General features: G+C 42.9%; 1 protein-coding gene and 1 long non-coding RNA gene across 15 annotated transcripts in view; one reads left to right on the top strand and one right to left on the bottom strand.

Moving 5' to 3' along the window:
* Nucleotides 1–1,429: 1,429 nt before the first annotated feature.
* On the bottom strand, nucleotides 1,430–17,647 carry LOC118351091 (uncharacterized). Its single transcript, XR_004805901.2, has 3 exons — nucleotides 16,751–17,647; nucleotides 10,911–11,012; nucleotides 1,430–1,648 (listed from the first exon to the last, which is right to left on the bottom strand). It is a non-coding gene; the product is annotated as an uncharacterized LOC118351091 (long non-coding RNA).
* NTRK2 (neurotrophic receptor tyrosine kinase 2) overlaps nucleotides 17,498–26,709 on the top strand; it is a 329,075-nt gene continuing 319,863 nt past the window's right edge. For 5 of the 14 annotated variants that reach the window (XM_025423181.3, XM_049116174.1, XM_025423182.3 and 2 more), the window contains exons 1-4: nucleotides 17,499–17,789; nucleotides 18,320–18,441; nucleotides 18,700–18,908; nucleotides 19,391–19,963. In XM_025423181.3, the coding sequence (XP_025278966.1) occupies nucleotides 19,752–19,963 (212 nt within the window). In that variant the 5' untranslated portion in view covers nucleotides 17,499–17,789; nucleotides 18,320–18,441; nucleotides 18,700–18,908; nucleotides 19,391–19,751. Of the gene's footprint in view, nucleotides 17,790–18,319; nucleotides 18,442–18,699; nucleotides 18,909–19,390; nucleotides 19,964–21,128; nucleotides 21,192–26,709 lie in introns of those variants that run through there. The other 9 variants (XM_049116185.1, XM_049116190.1, XM_049116187.1 and 6 more) reach the window with 6 other exon arrangements.

Genomic DNA, 26,709 nt, shown 5'->3' with positions numbered 1-26,709 from the left:
TGGATGCTGTGCTGCAAGCATGGAACATTGGCTGCCTGTGAGTATAGACACTTGCTTTTGCCTGGCTGGCCTGTACTGCATACTGTGTATTAAAACAGCTTCTCAGTTTCTAAAGGATGAGAGCTTATTTCCTTTGCTGTGGGTGCTAGATTATTAATCTTCTTTCTATTACTGTTTTTTGTTAAACTCATTTAACATTTGTTAAACTATTCCAGTTTGGTTCTCAAAGGGCCTCCCTGCCCACTGACTCATCCATTCTCCCCGCAAGTGCATGCCTGCATTGTGGCCCTTCTGCCCAGATACAGCCAGTGGGGGTACTGAGTGACCCCCACTGTGTGCACTCAGGTTCTCCAGTGTCCTCCTGATTGGTGCTCTATTGTTTGCAGTGCTTGGCACTCTTTTTTAACTTGTATCTCTGAGTGTCACATTATCCATGATGCCCTGGCAGGAAAGCACCCTGTTTATGTTTATTCCATGTCATTTTTGACTTTCTCTCTGTCTGCCTGCTCTTGTTTCCAGAATGCTACATCTAGGTAGGCACATTTTGATGCTGTGCTTAGAAGTATTTTTTTATTTTGTTTTTGGAAAGCTTATTTTGTCTGCCCACTCTTCTGGGGGTAATACTTCTTCATTTTATCTACATAGAGTGATATTTTAAGAGAAAGGCTTATATCTAAAGATGGTTTTTATAATTGAGATGGAGATTTGGGAGAATGGTCTGGGAGAGTAGTGAAAGGCACACTGTGCTCAAATGAGCTTGAGTTTTTTCTTTTTTTTTTTTAGAATTATTTATTTATTTATTTATTTATTTATTTATTTATTTATGAGAGATACAGAGAGAGAGGCAGACACATGGGCAGAGGGAGAAGCAGGCTCCCTGAGGAGAGCCTAATGCGGGACTTGATCCCAGGACTCTGGGATCACAACCCAAGTCAAAGGCAGACGCTCAACCACCAAGCCACCCAGGTGATCCAGAGCTTGAGTTTTTTCGATGAATGAAATTTCAGGAGCTATTTCCTTAATGGTGTGAAACCATGTATTTGTGGAGTTAACATGGTAAGAGTTCTGGAAGAGAGTTTGGTTTAACAGAAATCTTGGAGATGAAATATAAATTTGATGAGGGTTTGTTCGAAATGAATGGAGGATCCAGGGTATGGAAAATCCATTTTCCTCAAAAAAGATGGGAAAAGAATGAGAGGTGGGGTTGGAGACAGGAGTTTCCATGTAGTGTGGCACAGTGAAGAAATTTCAATCCTTTGGAATCTAAGGATTGAAATTTGGTTCCACCTGGATTGCCTGTAGGGCTTTGGTCAAGCTCCTTCAAAGCCTCAATTTCTTTATTAGTCAAAGGAACACAGAGATATTTATGTGGTAGGTTCCATATGAAGACTAAATACAAGTAGTAGGTACTCTGCTAACACTAGCTGAATTATTTCCATTATTTTATTAGTTTCATCTGGTGTTTTGGAGTGTCCACCATGCACATATCATGAATATTACAAACATTCCTTGCATTTGAATGTCAGTTTTCCTTGTTGAATACTGTAGATAATGAAGATAGGGCTAAGTGATCCAACAATGTAAGTTGACAGATGAGTTTGTGAATGAATCTTTGGTAGGAACTTAGCTTTCGTTATTTCTTTTTCACCTAGAAAAGGAAATGCACAAAATGGTAGTTATTTTGACTCTGATAAAGCACCTCTAGTGAAGTTTTTGGCTGCTTGGTTTGAAGAAACATAGCTGCATCTACTTCCAAGTAGCTTGTTGATCTTCTCACACTATTGAGAGAGAAAGAGGAGTGTAAGAGTGACTTGGATATAAACCTCAGATAGCAGCTTCATGGTCACACCATTAACAGAAGAGACCACTCTAGAAAGCCCAAGCCAGGAGCAGATGGGTCTTGTTTACAAGGGGCACTGTGATATAGGCAATGATTTTGTGGGAAGGTCAGGGAAAGAAGGACTTTTCAGTGGGGACATTTGCATGGATGTTGGGTAGAAATAAACAATGTCCCTCATCTTGGGTTAGAAGAGGATTTATGATAATTATTTGAAAGATTGCTTCACATTCAGAACATTTTTATGTTGACTAAGTCTATTTATAATCTACCTAGGCCACTGACAAACCAAATTTAGCCCAGTTGGGAGTGTGACCAAGGAACAGATGTGTTACTGGGCCTATTCTCCCCACGATGCAACCAAATTTCTTGTTTGCAAGGTCTGGCCATATCCAATGCTCTTGAAAAGATGAGTAGAAAATTGCATTTTCTGGAAGCTACATACATCTTATGTTCTAACCTATTCTAGCCTCTGGTTAGGGGGGGATTTTGGTGGGAGAGTTTTCCTCTTTTTATGGCTCTCTTTGCTGAGTGTTTTCACCTTTAAGATATGAGAGAGGAGAATTGAGCTCTCAATAATCTATACTGCATAACTATTACATACAGTGAATAATTATCAGGACAATATCAGTGCAAGTAATAAGAAAAATAAGGGCCAAACATATGGGATCACACCACAGCAGCTGTGAGAGCAGTTTTCAATCATCTATAAATTTCAGGATCTTTCTGAATGCTAACAAATTATGTTTTTCTGATGGGTCCTGAAAATAGAGCTTCCCCATAGAACCGTCTGTGTCCCACATTCCAGTTACTTCAATTGCATCTTGTCTACCCATCTCTTCAGTGCTTTATTTTTTTTTAAGATTTTATTTATTTATTCATGAGAGACACACAATGGGGGGGGGGGAGAGAGAGAGATGCAGAGACACAGGCAGAGGGAGAAGCAGGCTCTATGCAGGGAGCCCAATGTGGGACTTGATCCAGAGACTCCAGGATCATGCCCTGGGCCAAAGGCAGGCGCTAAACCACTGAGCCATCCAGGGATCCCCCTCTTCAGTGCTTTAACAGCTAACTTCCACTTTCAGAAAAAGGCCTCTAGAAAGGTTAGTGTGGCAGAGACTGACTACCTACTCATTAAACCATTTCCTTTTCCCAGTCACTCAGCTATACTGCCTTTCCCAGCCCACCCGCTTCTAGGTGTGGTTCTGTGAGTCGTGCTGAAGGAAATGATGTGTGTTGCTCTAGGACTGACCCAGAAAGCATCCTGTTCCACTCAGCATATTCCCTCTGTTTCCTACTCTTTGCAGCTGGGTGATGCCAGACTTCTATTGATAGGGTAGTCATAGCATGAAAGGAGCCTTGGTCCCTGAGTCATTGTGGGAAGAAATCCATCCAATCAATAATATCTACTTTGTACTTTGTAGAGTGAGAAATAAACTTGCATTGTGTTAGGCCACTTGGAATTTGGACTTGTTTCTTAGAGCAGTTAGCTGGTCCTGCCTGATACATTCAGATGTTCACTCCACTGTCTTTTGTGAACGTTCATTATTCATCAACTCATCTTTAAGGCAGGTGACTCACAGTTCACTTAACATGAGGGAAAGTCCTGAACTGATGGAATGACAAAGGCCCTTTTGTTCCTGAGATGTTTTTATTTGGTTACTTCAGAGGCCACTGAATTAGTCACTTATTGTGAAAGCCACTGTGTGAGGTTAAGTGCAATCCATTCTGGAGGGAAGGAGAAAGGCCTGAATCTTCAATTCAGGTGTAATAACACACAGTGTTATACGTGTTGCATATACCCCCATTGCAAGGTATGGCATAAAGGTCTTATTATTAATTATGGTGAATGTGCTGAAATCTGTGAATTTTAAAGCTTTTTAATTTGAAATAATTACAGACTCAGGAAATTGTGAAAAATGTGCAGGGAGGTGCTATGGACCCCTGACCTGGCTCCCCCAGTTTCGGTATTGTATATAATTATAAAGTATATCAAAACTAGGATATTGACATTGGACAATTTAGAGTTGGTTCAGATTTCACCAGTTGTACCAGCATTCACATGTGTATGTATGTGTAGTTGTGTACAATTATATCTTATAGTTTTGTATAACTACTATTCACAATCAAGATACAGAACTGTAGTATCATCACAGAGCTCCTTTTTCCTTACCCTTTATAGCTAAACCTGCACTCATCCTCCCTGCCAATCCCTAACCCTGGCAACCATTAATCTGTTCTCCATTTTTATAATTTTGTCATTTTGAGAATTTTATATAAATAGAATCATACTACATGCCATAAGCATTATATACTATAAGAGTATACTGTATGGCATGATTCTTTTGAGGTCCATCCAAGTTGCTGTGTATCTCTGTAGCTCATCCTTTTTTATTGATGAGTAGTATTCCACGGTATGGATATACCACAGTTTGTTTAACCATGAATCCATGAAAGAAATGAGGGTTGTTACAAATGTTTGGCTATTCTGAATAAGGCTGCTATGGACATTCATGTGTGAGTTTGTGTGAAAATAGTTTTTAATTTTTCTGGGATAAATGCCCCAAAATACAGTTACTAGATCTTATGAGCAGTATATTTTTAGTTTTACAGGAAACTACTCACCTATATTCTGGAGTTTCTGTACCATTTTACATTCCCACCAGCAAAGTTTGCATGATCTAGTTTTCCTGAATTCTCACCAGCATTTGATATCATTACTATTTTGTATTTAGCCATTCTGATGGGTGTGTAGTGATATTTCTGTTGTGATTTTAATTTGCATTTTCTTAATAGTTAATGAGTTTGAACAACTTTTGGTGTGCCTGTATTTTCTTTTTGGTGAAATATCTGTTCATGACTTGGCCCATTTTCTGATTGATCTGTATTTTTTTTCATGTTGAGTTTTGAGAGTTCTTTGTAAAGACTAGCTATAGGCCTTTGATTGGCTATGTGGTCTATAAATATATTCCTCCAGTCTATAATTTGTCTTTTCATCTTCTTGACAGGATCTTTCATAGAACATTTTTAATTTTAATCAGGTCCATTCAATCATTTTTTTCTAATAAATTATACCTTTCACATCAAATCTTGCTAGGAACTCTTCATCTACCCTATGTCTCAAAGATTTTCTTCTATGCTTTTTTTTCCTAAAAGTTTTACAATTTTGTGTTTTATATTTTAGTTCATGATCTATTTTGAATACATTTTTGTGTAAGGTATGAAATTTAGGTCAAGGTTCATTTTTTTTTGCTTATGGATGTACAATTTTGTGAATCCTTCTTGAAAAGAAATGAGGAGAGTTCAATCATTCCATCCATGACATTCTTATTTCCATAAACTTCTTTGAATGAGAGATAGGGGACAGGGGAAGATATGGCTATTGTATCCATTTATGCACCTCATGTTTTGTGTCAGGCAGAGGAGAGGTTCTTAAACCAGAAACTACAGGTCATAGTGTCTTTAAAAGCATTTGAGCCGACTTTAAACATTTGAAGAATTCATTTGCAAATGTAGATTTTATGAATTCCCTTTAAAAATCAGAAGCTTCAATAATGGTAGAGCTATGTTCCTCCCTGACAACTACGTCCTTGAGTTAATGTTCCTTTGGATGGGACACACTCCTTCCAGTTCCCTATAGTCTCTGCCATTTCCTGTTGACTCCCTGACATTGTGGGTTCTTGTCAGAGTCGTCTGTCTTCATGATTGTTTTCCTGGCATTATTGTTGCTATTGTTTGGTGCTTGTTCCCACATGGATCTCTCTTCATTTACTTTAGATCTTTGTATTGGTGACCTCCTTAGATATTTCTTCTTGGCCTGTGATTCTTTTTCTTTCCTTCCATTTTCTATACCTCTCTTCTTTGCTTTGTCTTTCCCAGGTTATTGATTTAAGCTCGCTTTCAACCTTGATTATACTAACATGTTACCTGAAAGTGGCCTATCTGGATGTTCCTAAGTCCTTTGGGATCTTGAACCCACAGGACCTCCAGCCTAGGTCATGATATGAAGTACACCATTTGTCAGTTTCCAATGTAGAGATCTTGGTAGGGTGTGGGGAAATACTCACTAGGTCTTTATATATAAATCACCTGCTGTGCCTTAGTTATTAAGTGCCCACTCTCCTGAGTTGGGCCACTGAACTCAGTTATAAAAGATTAGGTAGTGCCATCTGAACTATAATTATTCTAAGTCACACTTGGAATTATTTGAGGGAAAAAAAAAGCTTTCAACTAATAGATGACTCATGGCATCCTGGAGAAGGAAGGCCAAGAAACAGCAGAGCCAAAGTATGGGAAATTTCAAAAGCTTCTGGGAAAACCTAGGTCAGGGAATGACAGATCTGGACTCCAAGGCCTCCTCTCAAATCCCACAAATCACATTTTATTTCAAAAGAAACAATGATAACTGGCTTGAGCACAAGATGGCACTCTTACGTCTGCTTCACTCCCCAAGGCTGTCTGGAAAAGGTGATAGAAAACAGAGCAGAAACAAAACTCTAGTGTTGCTGAGAACTATTGAAAATAAATAGTAATCAAGAAGGATGATGAGGGAAGGAAAAAGATTAAAAATAAATGCAAAGCTTTTTGTGTTGTGTTTTGCTTTGTTTTAAAAATTGGCTCTCATCATAGTCTTGAGTCTGCTAGACATGTGTGGGCTTAGGTCCCACACGTGTGTTTCGGCTCTGTTCTAGAGCAAAGACCCTAGGACAGTACAGGGGGTAGAGAAAGAAGTATTGATCATATGTGCTGGTGAGAGGGCAGGAAAGGGCCTTGATTCTCAGATGGAAGGGGTCTTGGACTAGGCCAAGGTGATCTCTTTTCAGTTTTCTTATAAAAACATCTGAATTAGCAAGTGTTTAGATAGGATTTCACTCAAAACAGATGTTTAAGAGAAAATTTAAAATTTCTGTTTCTCTCTCTTTCCTTCCCCATCTGTCTCTTTCTCCTGTTAGCCACTGAAATCCATAACGAAGGAGAAAACTAACTACTTTGGAACACTTTTTTCTGCCCCAAAGATCATATTCCAGGAGGAAAAGGTGGATAATAAAGAAAGTCTTAACAGGAAGTTCTCTAGCATTGTCTAATGAGGAACTCAACATAGCCCTGGCAGTTACAGAGGTGACCTAGGTATCACAGACAGCCCTATAACTGAGTCAAAAACCCCAGAGCAAAGGAAAGTGGCAATCTGCTGGTTCTGGGCTGAGGTGAGGTCATTCTGTGCCTTCAGATTTCTAAAGATGGCTAGCTGCAGGACAAGTCTTTCAATTGGCAAAGAGGTGGCTTCTCAACTGATTGTGGTTTATTCCATCCTAGAGAGTGTGGGCTACCTTGACATTTTGGATTCCTGTTGAAGATCCTTGTCAATCCTTCATGGTGTGACTTTCTTCACTTATAAAATGATATTAATAAAAGCAGTGCTGCTTCTGGAGACAATATCCTTCACATGAAGGAGGTTTCAGACTTAAAGAATCACACAAAGACAATATGTAGTTTCTCATCAAGAGGTTTGTGACGTAGAGGACATGTGATAACATTATCCACATTTGTTAAGTGCAGAGCTGCAGGAGCAGAAAGGCAAGTTGAGAACCTAAAGCTCATAAACAATCTTGTGAATGCTCCATGAATATTATTTATTTGGTTATTTAGAGAACAAAGAGTTCACAGGACCCTGAGAAATAGAACCAAAGATAGTGGCTGATAATGTCTTTGGAACTGTAGCATTACTGGAGATGGCTCTCAGAGTGTCTGTTCTCAATCTAAAATTGCTAAGTGGCAAATTTTTTTAAGTTAGAGATAGAAACCATTGATTTTTGGGGGGTGTCTTGTTTTGAGTATCTGATAATAACTTTTGACAATCATTTGAAACATCCCGGAGTACAGAAAACCCAGAATTAGCATTATCTACTCTCAGAAGTTGAATTATCTTTTGGATACAGATTCTTCTCTCCTACTTGGCTCACTTGTGAGAATAAGGAGAAACAGGAGGGCAGGAGAGATTCTTCCATCTTTGGAACCTTCTCTCCTAATCCATAATAGAAACTGTAGCATGCATGCAGAAGATGTCTTCCAGGAGTAGAGAAGGTTTATTAAAATTTTTAAAGGACAGCAAGGGAAGGCAAAAGCTACAGTTTCTGTGTTTGCAAAGGGCCTTGCAGAGTCTCTAGGGCTTCTGGAAAGAGAAGAGGTATTTATGTAATAAGGCATGAGTTCAGTCAACTGACCACCTCTGATCAGGAGAGTCCTTTAAGAAAGAGAAATCATGTAGGAGAAAAACAACAGAATCTCACAAAGAGGTGGGTTTTGTTCTACAGAATAATTTGTTTTCTGTTTTCTCTTGGCTGGGATGACTTCAGAAGGGCATGTTAAGGACATAGAGTTTGTCTCTGTAAGGCTTTCTATTCATCAGACTTGGGATAGAACAGTTCAAAGACCATTGAAAGCCAAGGGCTGGATTCCCCAGGGAGAAGGAGGAATAGAGGTGGAAACACAGAAGGAGATATACAGGCATGAAAACAGTTGGAAACTCTTCAAGGCCTGTCAGTTAGTTGCAGGTCTTGGCATGAATCACCAAATACCCTTTAGACAGGCTGCTGCATTGCTAGGGGTGGACTGGTCACAGGGCTGATTCTGATGAGAGCAGAAGGAAGAGCTGAGAAAGCAGTCACCATGTCCTCTTTGGGTCTAGTTTGGGGCCAAGAGGCCAATGAACACAGTTGGTGCTAATTTTCTTGGGAGAGTAGAAGATGGGTGTAGGCACAGCTACAACTTAACACAGAGTGTGTTTCCATCTATACGCCATGATCTCTTTGGCTTCCTTGCATTTACTCATGCCATCCTCCTGGTCCTCTATCCTGGATAATTCAAGTGTATTCTTTAAGACTCATCTCAAACATCATTGCTTTCCTGAAGCCTTACTTGCATCTTGGTTTGTCTCTTATAGGTCCCAGTATAGGCCTCCTGTCTTATTCCACATAATGGAATTGATCCACTTTTACATGTGTTTTCCCGCAGGACTTCAAGCTCTTAAAAGACAGGGAGTATGCATTATGTTAATTTCCAGTAGTTTGCAATGTATGGCAGTTGACTTGAAGGGAACTGGAGGTCTTGATGGCTACTGCCTGCCAATACCTCCCTGGAAGGCAAGGTATGAGAATTTAGGTTGGTAGCTCTCCACTGGCTTGTAGGTGCTACTTGCCATAAGGCAGTCTCAGAGGGCCTTCAGAGATCCTCGGACTGTATGAAATACTGCCTTGGTAAACAATAACTGCATATCATTGTTCATATCATTACCGAAGTTATCCTTTTGCTGGAGAGCAGTTACTTTACCGATGGAGATTTAACTAATTAATTATATAATAGGCATAAGGATCTGCACAGAGAAATGTAAGAGAAGTGGAGAGGATTTTGTGGCCAGTGCAAATGAGGTACCTATACCTACATTTCTCTCTGATAAAGTCCTAGAATATCAGTGTTGAAGGATACTATTGAGGGTATCCTGTTCCTCACAGCTTTGGTTATTTACCATGTGTGGTAAAAATAACCTAAAATGTAGTGGTTTAAAACAATAGCCATCTTACTCTACCTCACAATTCTGTGGGTCAGGAATTCAGGCAAGGTTGGCTAATTCTTCTGTTCCAGATAGCATCAACATAATGGTATTCAACTGGTGAATAGATTGGCTGGAAGATCCAAGAAGCTCCCTCTCATGAGTGCTGTCTAGGTAGGAATGTCGAGAAGGCTAGGTTTAGCTGGGACTGTTGACTGAGATGCTTTGCAGCACAGAAGCCTCAGGGTAGTTGGTTTCTTGTGTGGTGGTTCAGGGTTTCAAGAATAAGACTTAGAGGGCACGAGGCAAAAGTTGCATGTTTTTTTTTTTAATGACCCAGACTCAGAAGTCACAGAGTGACTTTGCCATTTTGCAGTCAAATGCTCTAACCCTGAGCTATACCCCCAACTTTGCCATTTTGTATTGGTCGAGGCAGTCACAAGTCTGCTTAGAGTCAAGGGGAGGAGACACAGAATCCACTTTTCAATAGGAGTGACATCAGAGAATCTATTGCCATGTTTTCAAAAGGCCATGTTTATTGTACAGATAGGCAAAATTGAGGCTTAGGATGGTAAGTTATTTCCCCAAAAGTACCACACAAGCTATATAAAGTGGCATCATTGTGACTGAAACTCAAACCTAATGATTTCTATAACAAAGGTGAGAATATTGGAGGACGGTTCCTGTGGCACCATAGAGGCTTTGCTATGTCTGCTTGCTCTATTTTTCTTCCTTCCTTCCTTCCTTCCTTCCTTCCTTCCTTCCTTCCTTCCTTCCTTCCTTCCTTCCTTCCTTCTTTCCTTCCTTCCTTCCTTCCTTCCTCCCCTTCTCTCTTTTTATAAGGAAAAAAAAACATTTTGGTTAAAGGTACTGGAAAGAATAAACACAAACAAGTTATATTTCCTATAGAATTTTTTAGAATCCTGTCAAAATTTAGGACTATCCTTAAAGATGAAAATTAAGACAGATAAGCTTGCTGCTCACAGCAGATTTATTAATAAAGTCTTACATAAAAGGCTGACTTCAAGAGTTGACTACAGTGACCAATGTGGCAGAAAGACCCTGTGTTTTTCCCCAGTGACAGAAGGGGAAGATGTCAGTATGATACCCAGAATTTAAATTATCCATTAAATTTTGTTTCAACTTGAAGATTATGTGGTCAGAAAAATTCTAGACTATAGTTTACTGAGGTTCTAGTTAGGAAACTATCCTTCCATGTCCATTCTCCTTTTCTTCGCTTAGTAGAACCCCCCACTTCAAACTTCTCAAAACATTTGGTCACACCCAGTAAAACAAATCTAATTCCCAATCTTCTTTTTCAGAGAAGATCTGGAATCTAAATTTGGATTCCAAGAATTTGGAATCTTAGTTAATGAGACCATATAAGAGGTATCATGGCATATTTAATGGTTGCAAAGATGATGAAAATCACTATCCTCCTCCTATCTCCCAATCTCCTTGAAGTAAAGGCATGGCCACTAAGTTCTTACCAAAGAAATGTGAGGGGATGTGATATATACAACTTACCCATTATTTCCTCAGAAGGAAATTGTTTGCCTGCCGTTTCCTATCCTCTTTCCTTCCTGCAGGCTGATGAGTCAGCTTTGACCATGTAGGTAAGGACAAACCCTGGGAAAATGACAGAGGAATAAGGTAGAAAGAGTCTAGATCTATGGGTAACCCCACAGAACAGAGCCATGTATCCATCCTCAAATTTCTACCCTACCTATAACATTAATGAAAGAACTTAGAGATGTAGGCACCCAACACAGGTGTTGTCCATCTCTTCCTGTTAAAATCACAACTTTGGAAGAGAAGACATGGCCACGGGAATGAGCAGCTCTCCTTATTAAAACAGAGCAACAGAAAGAATACCTCTAATTGGAAAGGGGTGTCAAGCAACTGGTTCAGCTTGATTCTGCCCCCTTGATCTTTTTTAATGTTGGAATATATCCACTTCAGTCACTGATGATACCATTGCCTTGGCACCAAGGAAGTGTTATTTAGATACTATAGGGGTCCTTAGGACTTGGTATGTGGAAGGACACTTATGACAGGGCCATGGAAACCCACAAGATTGACCTGGCTGTGCAGCGGAGGCCATATTGGCTAAATGTGGGATGCTGGGAAGTCTGCAACATATCCTAGACTTCAGGAAACAGATTTGTGGTTTTCTTGGGTTTTGTTTTGTTTTGTTTTTTGAGGAAAAATAGATAAAATCCCTTGACTAGCTGACTATAAGAGAGAATATTGATTTGAGAGAGAAGGGAAGTTCTAAAATATAAAATTCTGACCACACAGGCATGAATGATCCTCAGGAGGAGAAAAGGAGACTCTGTGTAGCTAGGCTATGGATTTTGGTGTGGAACTAGATAAAAGGTGGGCTATATAGCCAAGTTTGAATACAATAGAACAGCACAATTCTGTGAGAACACTGGCAGAAGTACTGAAGTCCAGAATTCACTAAAATTGTAAAAAAAAAAACAATATAGAGAGCAACACACACAAAAAAGGACTATTTGTACCAGGCTTAGAATAAGGAGAAGAATGAAGAGAGAGATCCAGACCTGGAGCAGATGGAGAGACATTAGCTGATCATAGTGACAATACAATATTATTTACCTCTTAAACTCTGCCTTCTCTGGTGAAAAAAAGGATCCTTACATTGGAAATGGCAAAGGTAATGTGGTTAACAAGAATTTGGAATCTTAGTTAATGAGACCATATAAGAGATATCATGGTATCTATAAATAGTTGCAAAGATGATAAAAATCTTTATTGGGTTTGCCTATGTGACCAAAGAACAACTGTTGGTAATAATGGCATATGGAAGAAGAGAATAGAAAATGTCTTGGTTTTCCAGAAAGGAACAAAGATGAATTCCAAGATGCACCTAAATTACTGTTCATTCTGTTTCTCAGATCACCTCCCACTTGCCTACTCTACTCTTCTTTGTGAACAATCCTGCTCAATTTTGCTCCTTCAGGGGAAAGAGGAGTGAGTGCAAAATTAGCCCAGTGGACTGTGCAAGTGGTTTTAGGAGCCTAACTTGTGTAAGAGTAATTCTTATGCAAGATAAACCGGTGCACCAAGTGTTGACAGGGCAGTCAAGACAAATTCACTTGGAGAAACTGATTTAAATATTGGAAAAACAAGGCATAAGGATCAAAAGGGACCAAGAGAAGGAATGAAGTTATATATCAAAAAGCCAGAGTATGAATGCCAGGTTGATATCAGGTCCAAATGATGGTAGAAATGGAGTTGGCATGAGAAATGAGTGCCATGGTAATTGCAAAAAAAAAAAAGAAAAAAAAAACAAACCAAACCAAGCCAGCTTCTCTTCCCCCAGAAGCCCCCAAACAAAACCCACAACTGAGCAATACCAGCTTGGTCTTTATGTAGTGGTGTGTGTGATTCACAGGTGGCTTGAACCAAAGGTCAAGGAAGACCTCATTATGGAATTCTTTTAGATGGATTCTTAGCTGGTTAAACAGCCACACTCAATATAAAATTGAATTAATTAGTTAAGGAATGAATGTCCGCCTAGATAACGTCTCCAGCTGAGTGTCTCAGCCTGTCATGTTAAATATTTTTTATCAATGACTTAAAGGAATGCATGAAAAGCATACATATTAGACTTGCAGGTGAAAAAATATAGGAGGAACAGTTGATGGCAGGTTCAAGTTTTTAAAAGAAGATTCAAAGAGACCCAAGGATCTAGGTCATTGAATCAAAGATAACAACAATGGGGCTTTAGGAAGGATAATTGTTGATTTGATAACTTTTAAGAACAAAAGTAAATACATTCTCCACATTAAAAAGAGTAAAAAGAAACAGATGAAATTAATTTTAGTGATATATTTAACCAGTAAATCCAATATATTATAATTTCAACACAAAATAAATATAAAATCATTAATGAGATATTTTGTATTTTTCTTAAGTCTTTACATCAAGTATGTATTTTACTTGTAGCATATTTTATTTTATTCTACTTTTTAGCACATTTCATTTTAGACTGACCGTAGTTCAAGTACTAGAGAGCCACACAAGCTGTTGGCTACCATTTTGGACAGCACAGGTCTAAAAGGACATTGCTCAAAAAAAACTAATAATGAACAGCTACTCCAGTTGTAAGAACATTTAGTTAATAAACTGTATAAGTCTGATATGATTGAATGCTTATGGCTTGTTAAGTCTAAGTGTAATATGGCCATAAACACAGATCTTTGCATGGGTTGTAATTGTCAACTGACTTGGAACCAGAAACACTTGCCTATCTCAATAAATCTATGCTGAGTGCAGAAAAGGCATACTGTAACCTTTTATTGAGGAATAAGTGAACTCCCTTGTATGACTATTGATATAAGACTCCTGACATAGACTAGAAAAACAATGTGGAGTTTATCATGAGACCTAATCAGATCACTAAAAGTTGGATTTCAGGATCATGCAGGTGTATGTGCCTCCAATTTCCTGAGGCTCTGTTGAATTTTCTCCATATGCTCTTCCTTTTAGCTGTTCGTAAAAGCTTCATAAGTCTGTGTTGAGTTAGTTTGCGTTAAATGTGTGACTAAGCGTTAAAAGTGGAAGGTTGGGACTCAGGGAAGACAGGAAGTGGGACGAGGGGTCAGAGTGCTGGGCAACATGCAGTTCTCACACTAGTTGGGCAGACATGGGGAAAAGTGAGACCTAACTCAGAGCTGGAGGATGTGGGATGTGAAGCAGTTGGAAACTTTGTGAACAACAAAGAGGCAATTGAGTGGGAAGGAACAAGTGTGGGGCAGATCATGGATGGCAGCCTCTGGTTCCACTGTGGCCTGTGTTGAGGGTCTTCAATCCCCAAATACTCTCCCATTTGTGGATGGCATGGTACCTGAAATTCCTTTGGATGATATCTTATCTCCAGGGTCTTCTACTAACATACAGATATTCTTGGGAAAGTGAAATAGCCAACGGTGAACATTATTTATAGATTGTAAACATGCTTTTAGATTCAGTTGTTTTCCACCAAACTGAGGGAGTCTAGAACCAGAGTAACTCTGGATTGGAAGAGAAGAGACTAAAAAAAAGAGGAAAAGATGATAAAATAAGGTATATTGTGGCAAAGGAGATTATTAGTGCCGCAGAAACGTTTTATAAGTTGTCTGGTCTGTTCTGTTTCTCCAAACAACCTATCTGATCCCTCTAGGTGTAAATGCTTCTCTGACTTCCTTTCTCTGTATGCACACACCAACAGCACACGTTCATGAACATTGGCTTTCTCTGTAGGCTCAGACTAGATATTGCCATGAAACTTGCATTATTCACTCAATATACTATAGACATATCTTCAGGTTAATGTATATAGTTTAATGCATTTTAATTAAGTGTAAGTATAAAGAATGGAAGTATAATTTATTGAGTTGCTTTCTTATTAATGGACATTCAAGGTACTTTTAGGGGTGGTCACTATCTCTCCCATCTTTCAAATAATGGTTTCCCCAATCTTTTCCCAGAATGTAAAATGTATTATTACATAGTAGGTCCCGCTAATATGAGAACATTACAGATTCTTTTCTTATTAAAAATATCCAAATTTATAAAATTTATAATTTTATAATTTATAAAAGCTATTTATAAAATAGCTTCCTGAAATTGGAGGTTCTAATTGCACTCCAATAGGAACAAGAAAATGATGACTGGAGGTTCTAAGGCAATGTTTGTTTCTTGCTTTTAAAAATAGCTTTATTGAATGGTGCCTGGGTGGCTCAGTCAGTTGAGCATCCGGTTCTTGATTTCAGCTCAGGTCATGATCTCATGGCTGTGGGATTGAGTCCTGCCAGGGTAGAGTCCTGCTTAAGATTCTCCCTCTGCCCTTCCCCTTGCTCATGCACACTCTGTCTCTAAAAAAATAAGATAAATAAAATAGCTTGATTGAATGACATATAATAAATTAAAAATATTTAGATCCACAACTTGACAATATGGAAATCATCACCATAATCAAGATAATTAATACATTTATCATCCTCAAGGCTCTCTGTGCCTGTGTCACTGTTCCTCCCCGTTGTCTCTGCCCCTCTCACCAGCAGTTACTGATTTGCTCTCTGTCATGATAGTTTACATTTTCTATAGTTTTGTGACAATGGGATCATACAGTAGGTACTCCTTTTTGTCTGGCTTATTTCACCCAGCATAATTATTTTGAGATTCTTCCACACGGCCCCACGTATCAATAGTTTATTCTTTTTCATTGCTGAGTAGCCTCTTATGGTGTGGGTATGCCACAATTTGTTCACCCATTCACCTGTTGATAAATATTTGGCTTGTTTCCAGTTTGGGGCCTCTACAAATAAAACTACTATTAACACTCACATAAGTGTCTTCGTATGGACATAGGCTTTTATTTCTCTCTCACAAATACATAGACATAGAATAGTGGGATCACATGGTAGGAATATGCTTCATGTTTGAAGAAATCGTTTCCAAAATGGTTGTCCGTCTCAAAAATATTCATCATCTCCTAAAAAGTAAGGTCTGAGAATTCCTGAAATAATGTCTGTGAAAGATCTGATAAGTCTTAAAACTGAGATAGATCCATAATTCTATCAGCTGAGGAATAGTTATTGATTTCCTGGTGTTTCCAGATATTGTGCATGATAAATGTTGAGTTACCATTATGGCCAGGTCCCTCCCTGGCCCAGGTTAGAACATACCTGGCCACTAGAGGAGGTAGAAAGTCAGACTTCCAGAAGTGCCAACTTCGGGGACAGCATAGAGAAAATTGACTCTGATGAGGGGAGGAAGGCTCTCCAAGGGGAATTATTCAGACAGACTGGCAGGATTATAGGTTAAGAAAGTGAGAGTGAAGAGGGCCATTTAAGGAATCTCAACTTTAGCTTATTTCATTTATTCATTAAATACACACAAACATATTTTAATACCTGCTATATCCTTCAGATATCTCGATTAACAAAACAAAGACCCCTGCCTTCATGGAGTTTACATTCTGCCTGGAAAAATGCAATAAACTATAGATCTAGGTAAATAAATAAGCAAATGATCTGTTAAACAAGAGTTAAGTACTATGGAAGAAACCCAGCCGGGGAAGTGTGATTAGACGTGGGGCAGCCAGTTCTAATTTCAAGTGGGAGATAATCAGGGGGGTATATTTAGAATCTAAATATAATAGTATATATGTTATAATACAAATTCTAAAATTATTCCAACATAATTAGAATCTGGTCTGCAAACCACGTTGAAACCTTCTGCACTCTGGCTGCCGCACTGTCACCTTGCAGCCACTAGGGCTCAAATGGTCCATTAATGAGAAAAAAAGGGATGAGGGTGGGGGTGTGAGGGAAACGTGGTAATCAGGTACACACCCTCCCCCAGGCGTTCCGCAGGGGCAGCTCCATCCAGGGCACTGGCAAGACGGGCGGGAGAGTCTTACTGTGTGTCCAGGACCAAGACTTGCCTTTGCCCTTGCCTTTCCTTCCTTGGCGCGTCCTCGCCCGGCAGGGGCTGGGGGCCAAGCTGAGGCATGAACTTCAGCCTGGCGGTTCAGCCCACCGATGCGTGCGTGTCACAGCCGAGTGATGATGGAGACACGCAGACCTGCCGGCCTCGTCTTCGGGCCCTGCGAAGAGATCTTGGGGCCGCTGCGCGAGGGTTCCCGCGGTTACGCTCGGCGCCCCGGGTCGGTACAAAAGCCCACCAGATGCTTTCTGTATTCCCTTGTAATATTTAAGGCATCACTGAGCTGTAAGCATTCACCTTGACGTGCAGGTTTTCTGGATACTTCCCACGCTCAGCCTCTGCGAGCAGATCGGTGACCGTTCTTATCCTTTGGACCAGATCCCATCCGGTCGCCCTCTCTGGAGCTGAGCGCTGGCCGCCTTTTGGCGGGGAGGGAGCTCGGCGAGGCCAGGCTCTCGGCCTCTCAGCGCCGGCCGAGCAGGGGCGCGCACGCGTGGGGCGCCGCTGGTTGCACATCTGGCGCCAGAGCGCGCCCCCCGCGCAGTGCCCGCCCGGGCCGCGGCCGTGGGTTGGTGCTCCGGAGCGTGCGGGGCGCTCTCTCCCCGCGCGGGGGCACCAGAGCTCTCGCAAGTGTCGGGCACTGCGGTGCATTTTTCCCAGTTCCCTTTTAAATGACTGCGGAAAAACAGACTCTCGGAGCCGCAAATGGGAAGACGGATTCTCAGGCAAGGCTTGCGAATGCCCCGCAGCCATCATTTAACTGCGCCCGCAGAGCAGTTACGGTGTGTCACTCGACCCTCCCGGATCGCCTCGTGTGTCCCTAGTGAGACCCCGAGGCTCTGCCCGCGCCGGGCTTGTCGGTAGCTGGAAGCCTGTCGTGCTCTGGGCAGCGCGGGCGCAGGGCACGCGTTCGCGCACACCCGCGCACACACGAAAACGCGCAAGGTACGGCAGGGGAGCAAGGGCTCGGGGTGCCCCGCGGGGGCGGGGGTGGGCATCGCGGGGAGTGAAGCGACGACCTGGGAACCGCTGAATCCTGCCAGGTTGAAGGAGGAGAGAAAATGACGCGGCGCCACACATCGGACAGGCCAGGGTTGCTGCGGCGCATTTAGGGAACCCGATAAGCGTCAGGCGCGCTCCCTTCCCCTCACATGTCTCTGTTTCCCGGGCGTGTGATGCCGGAACACGGCAGGAGAAAGACCCACTTAGGGAGCTAGAGTTGCATTTGGAGACTCCCCTCCCTCTGCAAAAGCACCAACAGGAAGACCCTCCAAAACCATGGATCCTCAAATAGATGGCCCGGAATAGGGGCGGTTATCCTTGGCTACCGATGCCGAGCACGTTTTGGTGTTTACAATATTTATTTATTTTTAGGCCAGCTCGCCCTCCCTTTTAGGCAGGATGGGAAAGGAGCACGCAGCGGGGTGGGAGAGGGGAGGGAGGATTCCTATAATAAGAATCAGCGCATTTTTCAGAGCTGAACCGAGCCCGGTTTCCATTTCAAAAAAGGAGACAGCCTCTACTGCGATGGGAGAAGAGACCGCGGTGCGAATTAGGGACTGAGAGGCGTCGGGCGGTGGAATGGTCCATCTCGGAGGTACCTGGCTCTCAGTGCACACACACACACACACACACACACACACACACACAGGCGCGCGCGTCTACCCAGCCAGGATGTGTGCGTGTGTGCGCGTGTATGAACTCCCACATGCTGCTGCTGTCTGCTCCTGGCCAGTGGCACCGATGCCTGCCTCCTCCCCGCTCGCCCCCAGATTCCCCTCCCCTCCCTGTTGCTTTTGTCTGGAGGGTGTTATGGGTTTGTGTGTGTATGAGCGTGTGTGTTTTTGGATTTCAGACTAATTTTCTGGAGTTTCTGCCCCTGCTCTGCGTCAGCCTTCACGTCACTTCGCCAGCAGTAGCAGAGGCGGCGGCGGCGGCTCCCGGAATTGGGTTGGAGCAGGAGCCTCGCTCGCTCCTTCGCTCGCGCTCTCGGCGCTCCGTGCCCGGCGGCAGGAGGAGCCTGCACCCAGGCGCCGCCGGCGGGCGGTAGGCGCCGGAGCCCGGGTGAGCAGCGCGGACAGTGCCCTCCAGCGCCTTGGCCCTCGCTCCCCCCACCCCCCGGGGCGGCCGGGGGTGCTCCCCAGGTGGGACGCGCCACGCCACCTGCCCGCACCCCCTGCGCCCGGCGGCCGTGGCGGATTCTGCAGCATCATCGGGGGCCCCGTCGCGGAGCCATCGCCGCCGCCGGCGGTCTCCGCGTCCCCCTTTGAAGGGTCCTTCGCCGGGCCTGTGCCATGGAATCCCGTCTCGGGGACCCTTGCTCTATCTCCCCTCCCTCGACCTCAGGTTGGGGTGGGGTAGCGGGGGGCACGTCAGCGGCCTCGGCGGCGTCAGTGCCATCGAGGGGCAAGTTTATTTCTGGGGCCGGAGCTGTGCACGCATCCATCCATCCATCCACAGTGCCCGGCTGGGGTCGGGGTGGGGGTGCGGCCAGCGCGCCGTATGGGGTCCTGCGCTCAGTCTCACGCGTGTTTGTTTGTCCTCAGCCCCGAGGTGCGCCCCGGATCCCAGTGCGCGTCTAGCAGGGAGCCTGCGTCCCCGGGGTGCCGGCAGCGCCGCCGGCCGGTGCTGGGTGCGCCGGGCCATGCAGCGGCGGCCGCGGCGGAGCTCCGAGCGGCGGTAGCGCCCCCTGTGAGGCGACCAGAGATGCCCCGGCCACTGTGAACCGCGCCGCCCGCCAGGACACGCTCAGCCCGGGACACGCTCGGCTCTGCGCGCCCGCGACAGGCACCGGGGCGAGGGAGCGACCAGCGCGGCGCAGGCCGCCCAGCGGGGGCGGGGGAGGCCGGCCGGTGCGGCGCGGGGCCACCTACTCGCTCTGACTCCGGCTGGCACTGGCGGCTGGGGATGTCGTCCTGGACGAGGTGGCATGGACCCGCCATGGCGCGGCTCTGGGGCTTCTGCTGGCTGGTCGTGGGCTTCTGGAGGGCTGCCCTCGCCTGTCCCACGTCCTGCAAATGCAGCGCCTCTAGGATCTGGTGCAGCGACCCTTCTCCGGGCATCGTGGCGTTTCCGAGGTTGGAGCCCAACAGTGCAGACCCTGAGAACATCACCGAAATGTGAGTTCCTGGTGCTCTTCCTCCTTCCTTCTCTCCTTGCCCCTTGGACTGGGGCTGGCCAGGCGTGTCTGTCCGTCGGGGGCATGAATGTTGTCTAAGTCTGGGGAGAAGTCAGACATGGGCTGGGCCATCTGTTAGTTACCTGTTTTTCTGGCTTGGGACTAGTACCACCTCGGGGAGAAGCGGACAGTTGAACATAAGTTTCAAGTATTCTATATGTGTCAATAACATAAATACATATACTCTTTTCAGAGATTCCATATACGCTCTGTATTTGAAAGCCCTGCTGGGTGTGCTTTAGGCTTTCCTTATGCAATAACTTAGTTTTGGACATTTTTGTTTCATAAGGTGCTAAGTGCATGTTAGGTTAGAAGTTCCAGTAATACATACTAGAAAGGAGGTTAAAATGATGAACTTTTTGAAATCTATTGAAGGAGATCAGAGTCCCCCCCACCCAACATCTTTCCCTGAGGTTTGCAGTTACCAGTGTCCCTTTGCATTTTATATATCAGATTTTTGTTAGGAGATGGCATCCAGAGCTGGCCTTGAAAATGGTCTGTAAGAAGAGAAGTTCTGAGTGTTGAAATTGCGCTCTCTTGAAAGAGAAAATGTGCTCGTCGGAAGCCTAAAAGCCTGGTCTGATTTAATTTGGACTTGACTTCCCAGAGATATAATTTTGAGACCATTTGGATTATAAATCTTAATTGCCCATTGAAGGACTAGGTTGGATGATGACCGAGGACTAGGTTGGATGCTAAAGCAGTGTGTAGTACTCTAATGAATGCTGCCTTTAGCATGGGACGGACCCCTGTGTCCCTGGAAATGTTTGAGCTTGTCTTGCTCTGATGGAGAAGCAGAATTGTGTATTTCTGTCCTCCTGTTCTGATGGCTTGTGACAAATACATTACCAAGTAAGAATTCACCAGTGCCTTCTCCAGCATCTCCCTGTCACCTCTACTAGATGTATATCCCACTCCCCCCGCCCCCCCCCCGGACTTTGTCACCACCTACATTTCACTGGCATGAGATTTTATTCATCCAAGTAGAGGATTGTAAGGCAAAGTTTCTCCCGGTTTCCTTACGGTGTTTGATCCTAAGATAGGCAGCCCTGAAAATAGGGCTTGGGCTGTGGCCTTCCGGTTGGCGAGTGCGCATGCTTTTTTTCCTCCTGAGAAAACGCACGCCCTGTTTCTGCCAACGTAGTTGACTGAGATAACCTGTTTTTAATGTAAGTAAGAGACCTTTGTAGCCTCTGTTGCTTGTTCTGCTGGTGATGCTCATGTTATAAGGCTCGGCAGAAGGAAATGGCAGCAGCACAGGGGGAATGTGCAGGCCTAGCAGAGCTGAGATGTGCTGGGAGCAACCAACTGTCAGGCTGCATCCAGGAGGCTGGGTGTTTTGGTTTTTTTTTTTTTTTTTGGCAAGGATCAAGGGAGGCAGAGCTGGATAGGAAGGTTGAGTAGGGCCTCAACTGTGCCGGCCCTGGTTGGCCTGGTCAAAGTGACTGTGGCCTCTCATCAGGATCTGTGTCTTTTTCATGAGATGGAGGGGGGTCTGTAGTCAGATGGAGGAAGCCATATGGAATTCAGAGCCCTTTGACTAATTTGAAACCAGGGAGAGTGCCTTTATACAGTCAGACGTCTCGTGTTGTTGTGGATTGTTTTGAAATTCTGTATTAGATGATGCATCTATAATGAAGGAGGAAATGAGATAGAGCCAATCATTTTCACTCTGACATTTTTTTTTTCACTGTAAGATTTTTAAGGCCCTAATCAGAGAAAAGGAAACTAAAACTCTCTTTAAGTTTAAAAAATGCTATTTTAAACCTTAGTGGTGTTAGCTGCCTGGTATTTATGAAATCAATAGAGTTGAGCTGAGCTTTCTTACATCAGTTCTCACAATGCTGTTGTTTCCGTAATATCTGATGGTAGGTTCCTATTTCCGGGCTTTAAAAAATTGATTCTTCTTATTTTTACCAAAGTGTTTGTCAGTTGTTCAGTTAGTGGCACTCCTAATTTCTTCCATTATTTTTTTCTTTTGAGTTGAAAATCCACTGAGATTGAAAGATTGGGGGAGGTGTGTAGGGTTAGTATTTGGGATGGAGAATTTACGTTCCTTAGTGACACCAATGGGGCTGTTAGATGTGAGTTCTGAGAAAAAGTCTGTGTCTCAGCCCTGCGCCTCAGCTTTGTTTGCACCCAGCCAGTTTGTGCCCTCATGTCCTATAAAACATACCAAAATCCTTTTTTGGAAAGCACTTCATATAATTATTTTGAATTCTGCTGTTTTGATATCAAAATGACATCAGTAGATGAGCTTGTTTCACTGTCATCCATATATGATACCATCTGGTTCTTTTTCTTACATATTAATATTTGCTTGAACAGCTTTATATTCTTGGCCAGGGGAATACCAGCTACAGTTGGAACCAAATTACTTTTTTTTTTTTTTTTTTACTTTATTATGAGACCCCATGGTATTCTTAAAATAACCTGGTTGAAAGTTGTAGTTTAATGGTGCTTAGCTGAAATTTCATGTTTCTATTTTTTTTAGTAGGAAAAATGGAAATAAATAAACTAATTAAAACTTGCTGAAGCCACAGTTTACTGTGTCATTTAAAAATGGTACGTCATTTAATATCTATATATTTGGGGAAGAGTACACCACTGTGCTTTTTGGGTTCAGAGAGAGCCCATGGTACAACATTCTAAAACTGTGTGCAGAAATTCATTAAGAGATAGTTTTATTTTTTGCTTCTACGCGCATATTTTAAGCTAAGCTGACATTTCATTTTTAGAGTCATTGTTGGAGGCTGTTTTATTAAAAATTCTATCGTAGTGTCTGTCTCATACTGTTTACACACCAACATGATCTATATGCCTATATCTCTCTTCTCTCTGTCTATAGAGATGCATCACACCTGCCCAGCATCACACTGCTGCTTAGCACCAGCTTTCTTACTCTGAGATGGTTATACCAAAGCCATGCTAAGTTAAACTTAAAAACAATACCATTGTCACACATAAGTGGAATTCAGGAGTAAAGCCTGTTAGAGTTATGTAACTGGCCATTGACTCTCTGTAGTACCAGGTGCCAAAATGTACTGCAAAGGACAAGTTCTACCTCACCCAAGTGGGAAAAGAAATGGATAAAATAGATCATGCACTTTTTTTTATTATGGTCAAAAATGCCTAACATAAAATTTACCATCTTAACCATTTTTAAGTATACCATTTAGTAGTGTTAAGTGTTAAGTCTACTTATATGGTTGTGAAAGGGTATGTTCATCGTTATATTGCTCATATTTTATATAGATTAATGATGGCCTTTTTTTCTGAATTTCTTGGGTGGTAGTTTCTGATTTGGGGGTCATAGACAAGTCTAATATTTTTCCTCTTAGTACAACATAGAATACATAGTACAAATAGAATTTGCAGCCTCTGCTGCCAGAGCCTCTATGTGCAATAAATTGTTGGCTTGGTTAAGCGACTGTAATGTGATGTCATTAATATATTGATTTTGGCCCCCCTCACCTTAGTAGGCTTTTCCCTGCAATTAATTGTACTAAAAACAAATATCCTGGCATTCGGAAGGTTTCAGTGAAAGGCATCTGTTTTTATTACTCTGATGTTTACTTCTCAGCCCCTCCACTGGGGTTTCTAGAACTTTGGATTGTGCTTTACATGCATGTAAGATGCACAGAGTAAGTTTTGAGTGTGGTAACATAAGCAACACTGGACTTGTTCATAAATAAGGCAGTCTAATTTGTATCACTAGCACAACTTGCAAGCTAGAGTTGAGAACATGCTTTCTTCCCAGCGAAGGTATTTACAGAATTCAGCTCAGCACAACCATTTGAAGCCTCTTTGGTTTTATACCTTCAATCTCTGCATTAAGGAGGTTTTTATTACATTGGGTAAAACAATTGAAAAGCCCCTCAACCCTTCTGACCCAACTTTCTCCCCCTCCCCCTCCCCATCACTTCTCATTGAGCATACAGGAAAATGTATTTGATTTTTTTTTTCTTCTCCGAAAAGTGATATTTCCTTATGGGAATTCAGAGCACTATAGTTAAGGGAAGGGCCTGGGTTATGTGTTATTACAAGCAAGTAATGGGAAGTTGAGATAATGTGGTCACAGTTCCCCAGAGCTGAGTTTAGTTCTGTTTAAAATCTTTCACTGTTTCTATCCCATAAACCTCTGTTTGTGTCTGTTTCAATATTCCCTTGTAATGACATTTCCTAAGCTGAAAAGTTGGCTGGACAGCTGAGAATTGAGGACTCTTTCTCCCCAGGAACATTCTGTATGATCTCTTTGACTATATCTGGGTCGTCAGAGTATAAAACCTAGAGTTCTTGTTTAGCTGGGGGTGGGGAATTCCTTTCTTTCTTTTTTCTTTTCCTTTTTTTGTTTTTCTGTTTCTGTTTCTGTTTTTGTTTTTTGTTTTGCCTTTGGTACTAAGCAAGTGTCCCCAGTGTTAACTAATTTCTCGTCTTGGCTGTTTGGGAAAAAAACACTATTAAACCAGCACTGACATTAGGCCTCGGACTAACTGAGCATGTCTCTAGAGAGCTTCATGTAGCTTTAAATACCATAGGGTAGAACATGGCATTGAACCTGCTGCCCCTTGATGCAATGCCAAGTTCTGGTTCCTCTTGATGTTTATAAATCAACTGGATGATTTTGAGGAGAGGTTACTTAGGCAGGGAACCTTTTTTTTAAATTGTTTAAATTTTTTTATTCATTTGGTGTGTGTGTGAGAGAGAAAAGGAGAGAAAAACCCGAACCTTGGGTTAATAGCAGATTGAACATTTTCATAATCTACTTGGTCTGGCTGGTTTAGTGCACAAATCCCCGCCTGTTCCCCAACCCCCAGGTGGCAGAGGTCTGAGCCCTGCAGTGGCCTGATCATTTTCACTCTACATTTGATTGCTGATCGATCTCCATTAAAGAAGGCAAATATCTCACATAATCAAGGTGCCTTCTTACCACTTTGGTCTCTGGGCTGTCCGAGGGACTGGGAAGTCAGTAGATATTGATCTGGGTGATGAAGGAGTGAGTGCTTGTGAGTGTTATAAACCTGGGAAGAAAAGTAATGCATAGGTACTGAGTTTATTGTTGTTGTTTTTTTTTTAACAACAATAACAAATATAAACAAGATGTCACAGAAAGCTGGAGTCAGGAGTGACCTGATCATGAAGCAGCCCCTTACTCTCAGGGCCTGAGCTTGTCAGGTATCAACCGAGAGCTTTGGATTCAGTGCTCGACAGTTTCTTCTGGCTCTGAAGTTCCACGAAGCTTCAGTTGTGGAGATAATGTGGTTTATACATCAGTTGTGAAGTAAAGGGTGGTATGAGAATCTGAGGACCTTTGGTGACAGTGTCACATGTGCATATGTTCAGTGTCTGCTCTGAATTCCCCCAAACACGTCTTTTTTAATTGTGAGCTGCTAATAAGGCTGGTGGCATGTTAGTGCTGGACTGCTGAGTCCAGAGTTGCACACAGGGTCACCTAGAATTGGTACCACAGAGGGAGAAGGGTCCCAGAAATGTTCTGCTCCGGCCCCCTCTGCACGAACCAGGCCAGTGAAGAGTCTCCTAAGGCTGTGATACATTAAAAACAACATGGGTCTAGGAGCTCTTTCTCCTAGCATCCAAAGGAGGTGCCGATGACCTTTACTTTAAGGTGCCTCCCTTCTGTTCTGCATCCTTGGATGGAACCTGACCCCCACCCACCATTTTAGAAGTGTCGGAGATGTGAAGAATAGCTCAGTACTAGACCAAGTCTATGCAAACCTGTCTCTGTGAGAGACAAAGCCATTAAAGCTACTCACCCCAAAGCAATGGTCTTATCTTCACATTGGAGGAAATAAATTTTTTGTTTAGATTACGGTGTTTTGTTTCTGTTTTTAAATTTCAAGCCTTCCTCTTCTCCAAGCAACTCATACACAAAAGTCAGGCTGCAGAGACAAGCCTTCACAAGTTGGCAGCAATGTGGGATGCTAAGCCTATGCCTATTGGACCATGTTGGCAGGTTGGGCTTGGAGCGAAGGCAGAGCAGACCCAGCAAGATGCAAGCTGTTGCCCTTGGAGTCTGCCACAGTCAAGGGTGCTTATATAAGTGAAGGACCCCACAGCCCTTTGTACAAAGCCTGTCTTAGCTCCTATGAAAGACCTGTGGCCAGAGTACACTTATTCTTTCCTGCCCTCTTTTTTTCCCCTGACTTCTCTTTGCCCAGGATCAATGGCTGAGATCCATGACTAAGCCATTGAGCAAGCTTAAAGCTTGTTGACTCGCATCTAGAATTCATTCTGCTACCATTTTGTATGATGTCGATGGTCTTCATGGAGACATAGCTCTGGATTCAAGCAGAGCTTCTCTCCAGGGATGTGGAATGCTCCCTTCAGACATCTGCTTGTTTCTAGTCTCATTCTGAAGGAGGTGGGAAGGTCTTGACATCCTTGGAGGGTTTGTCAGGTTGATTGGTTTGTCCAGGGCTCTTTGGTCAAACACAGTGTAATTTGGGGTAGAACGGTAGCCAGTATCTCGCTTATGGCTCTATCTACTATTCAGCCCCACTTGCCCAAATTAGCCTCAAAAGCGCAAGCAATTTTGAGAGAAGTGCAGAGATTCAAATAAATATTCACAAGTTAAGCAGCATGGTGGTGGGAAAGAGGTGAACTGGGGCTTCACCTCGTGTCTTTCCCCTGCCACCCATCACCATCTCTCCCTGCACCATGTTAGAC

The sequence above is a fragment of the Canis lupus genome, chromosome 1, assembly GCF_003254725.2.
Source record: "Canis lupus dingo isolate Sandy chromosome 1, ASM325472v2, whole genome shotgun sequence".
NCBI classification, from domain to species: domain Eukaryota; kingdom Metazoa; phylum Chordata; class Mammalia; order Carnivora; family Canidae; genus Canis; species Canis lupus.
The sequence above is the reverse complement of the archived record's forward strand: the minus strand, read 5'-3'. Positions and strand labels throughout refer to the sequence as shown.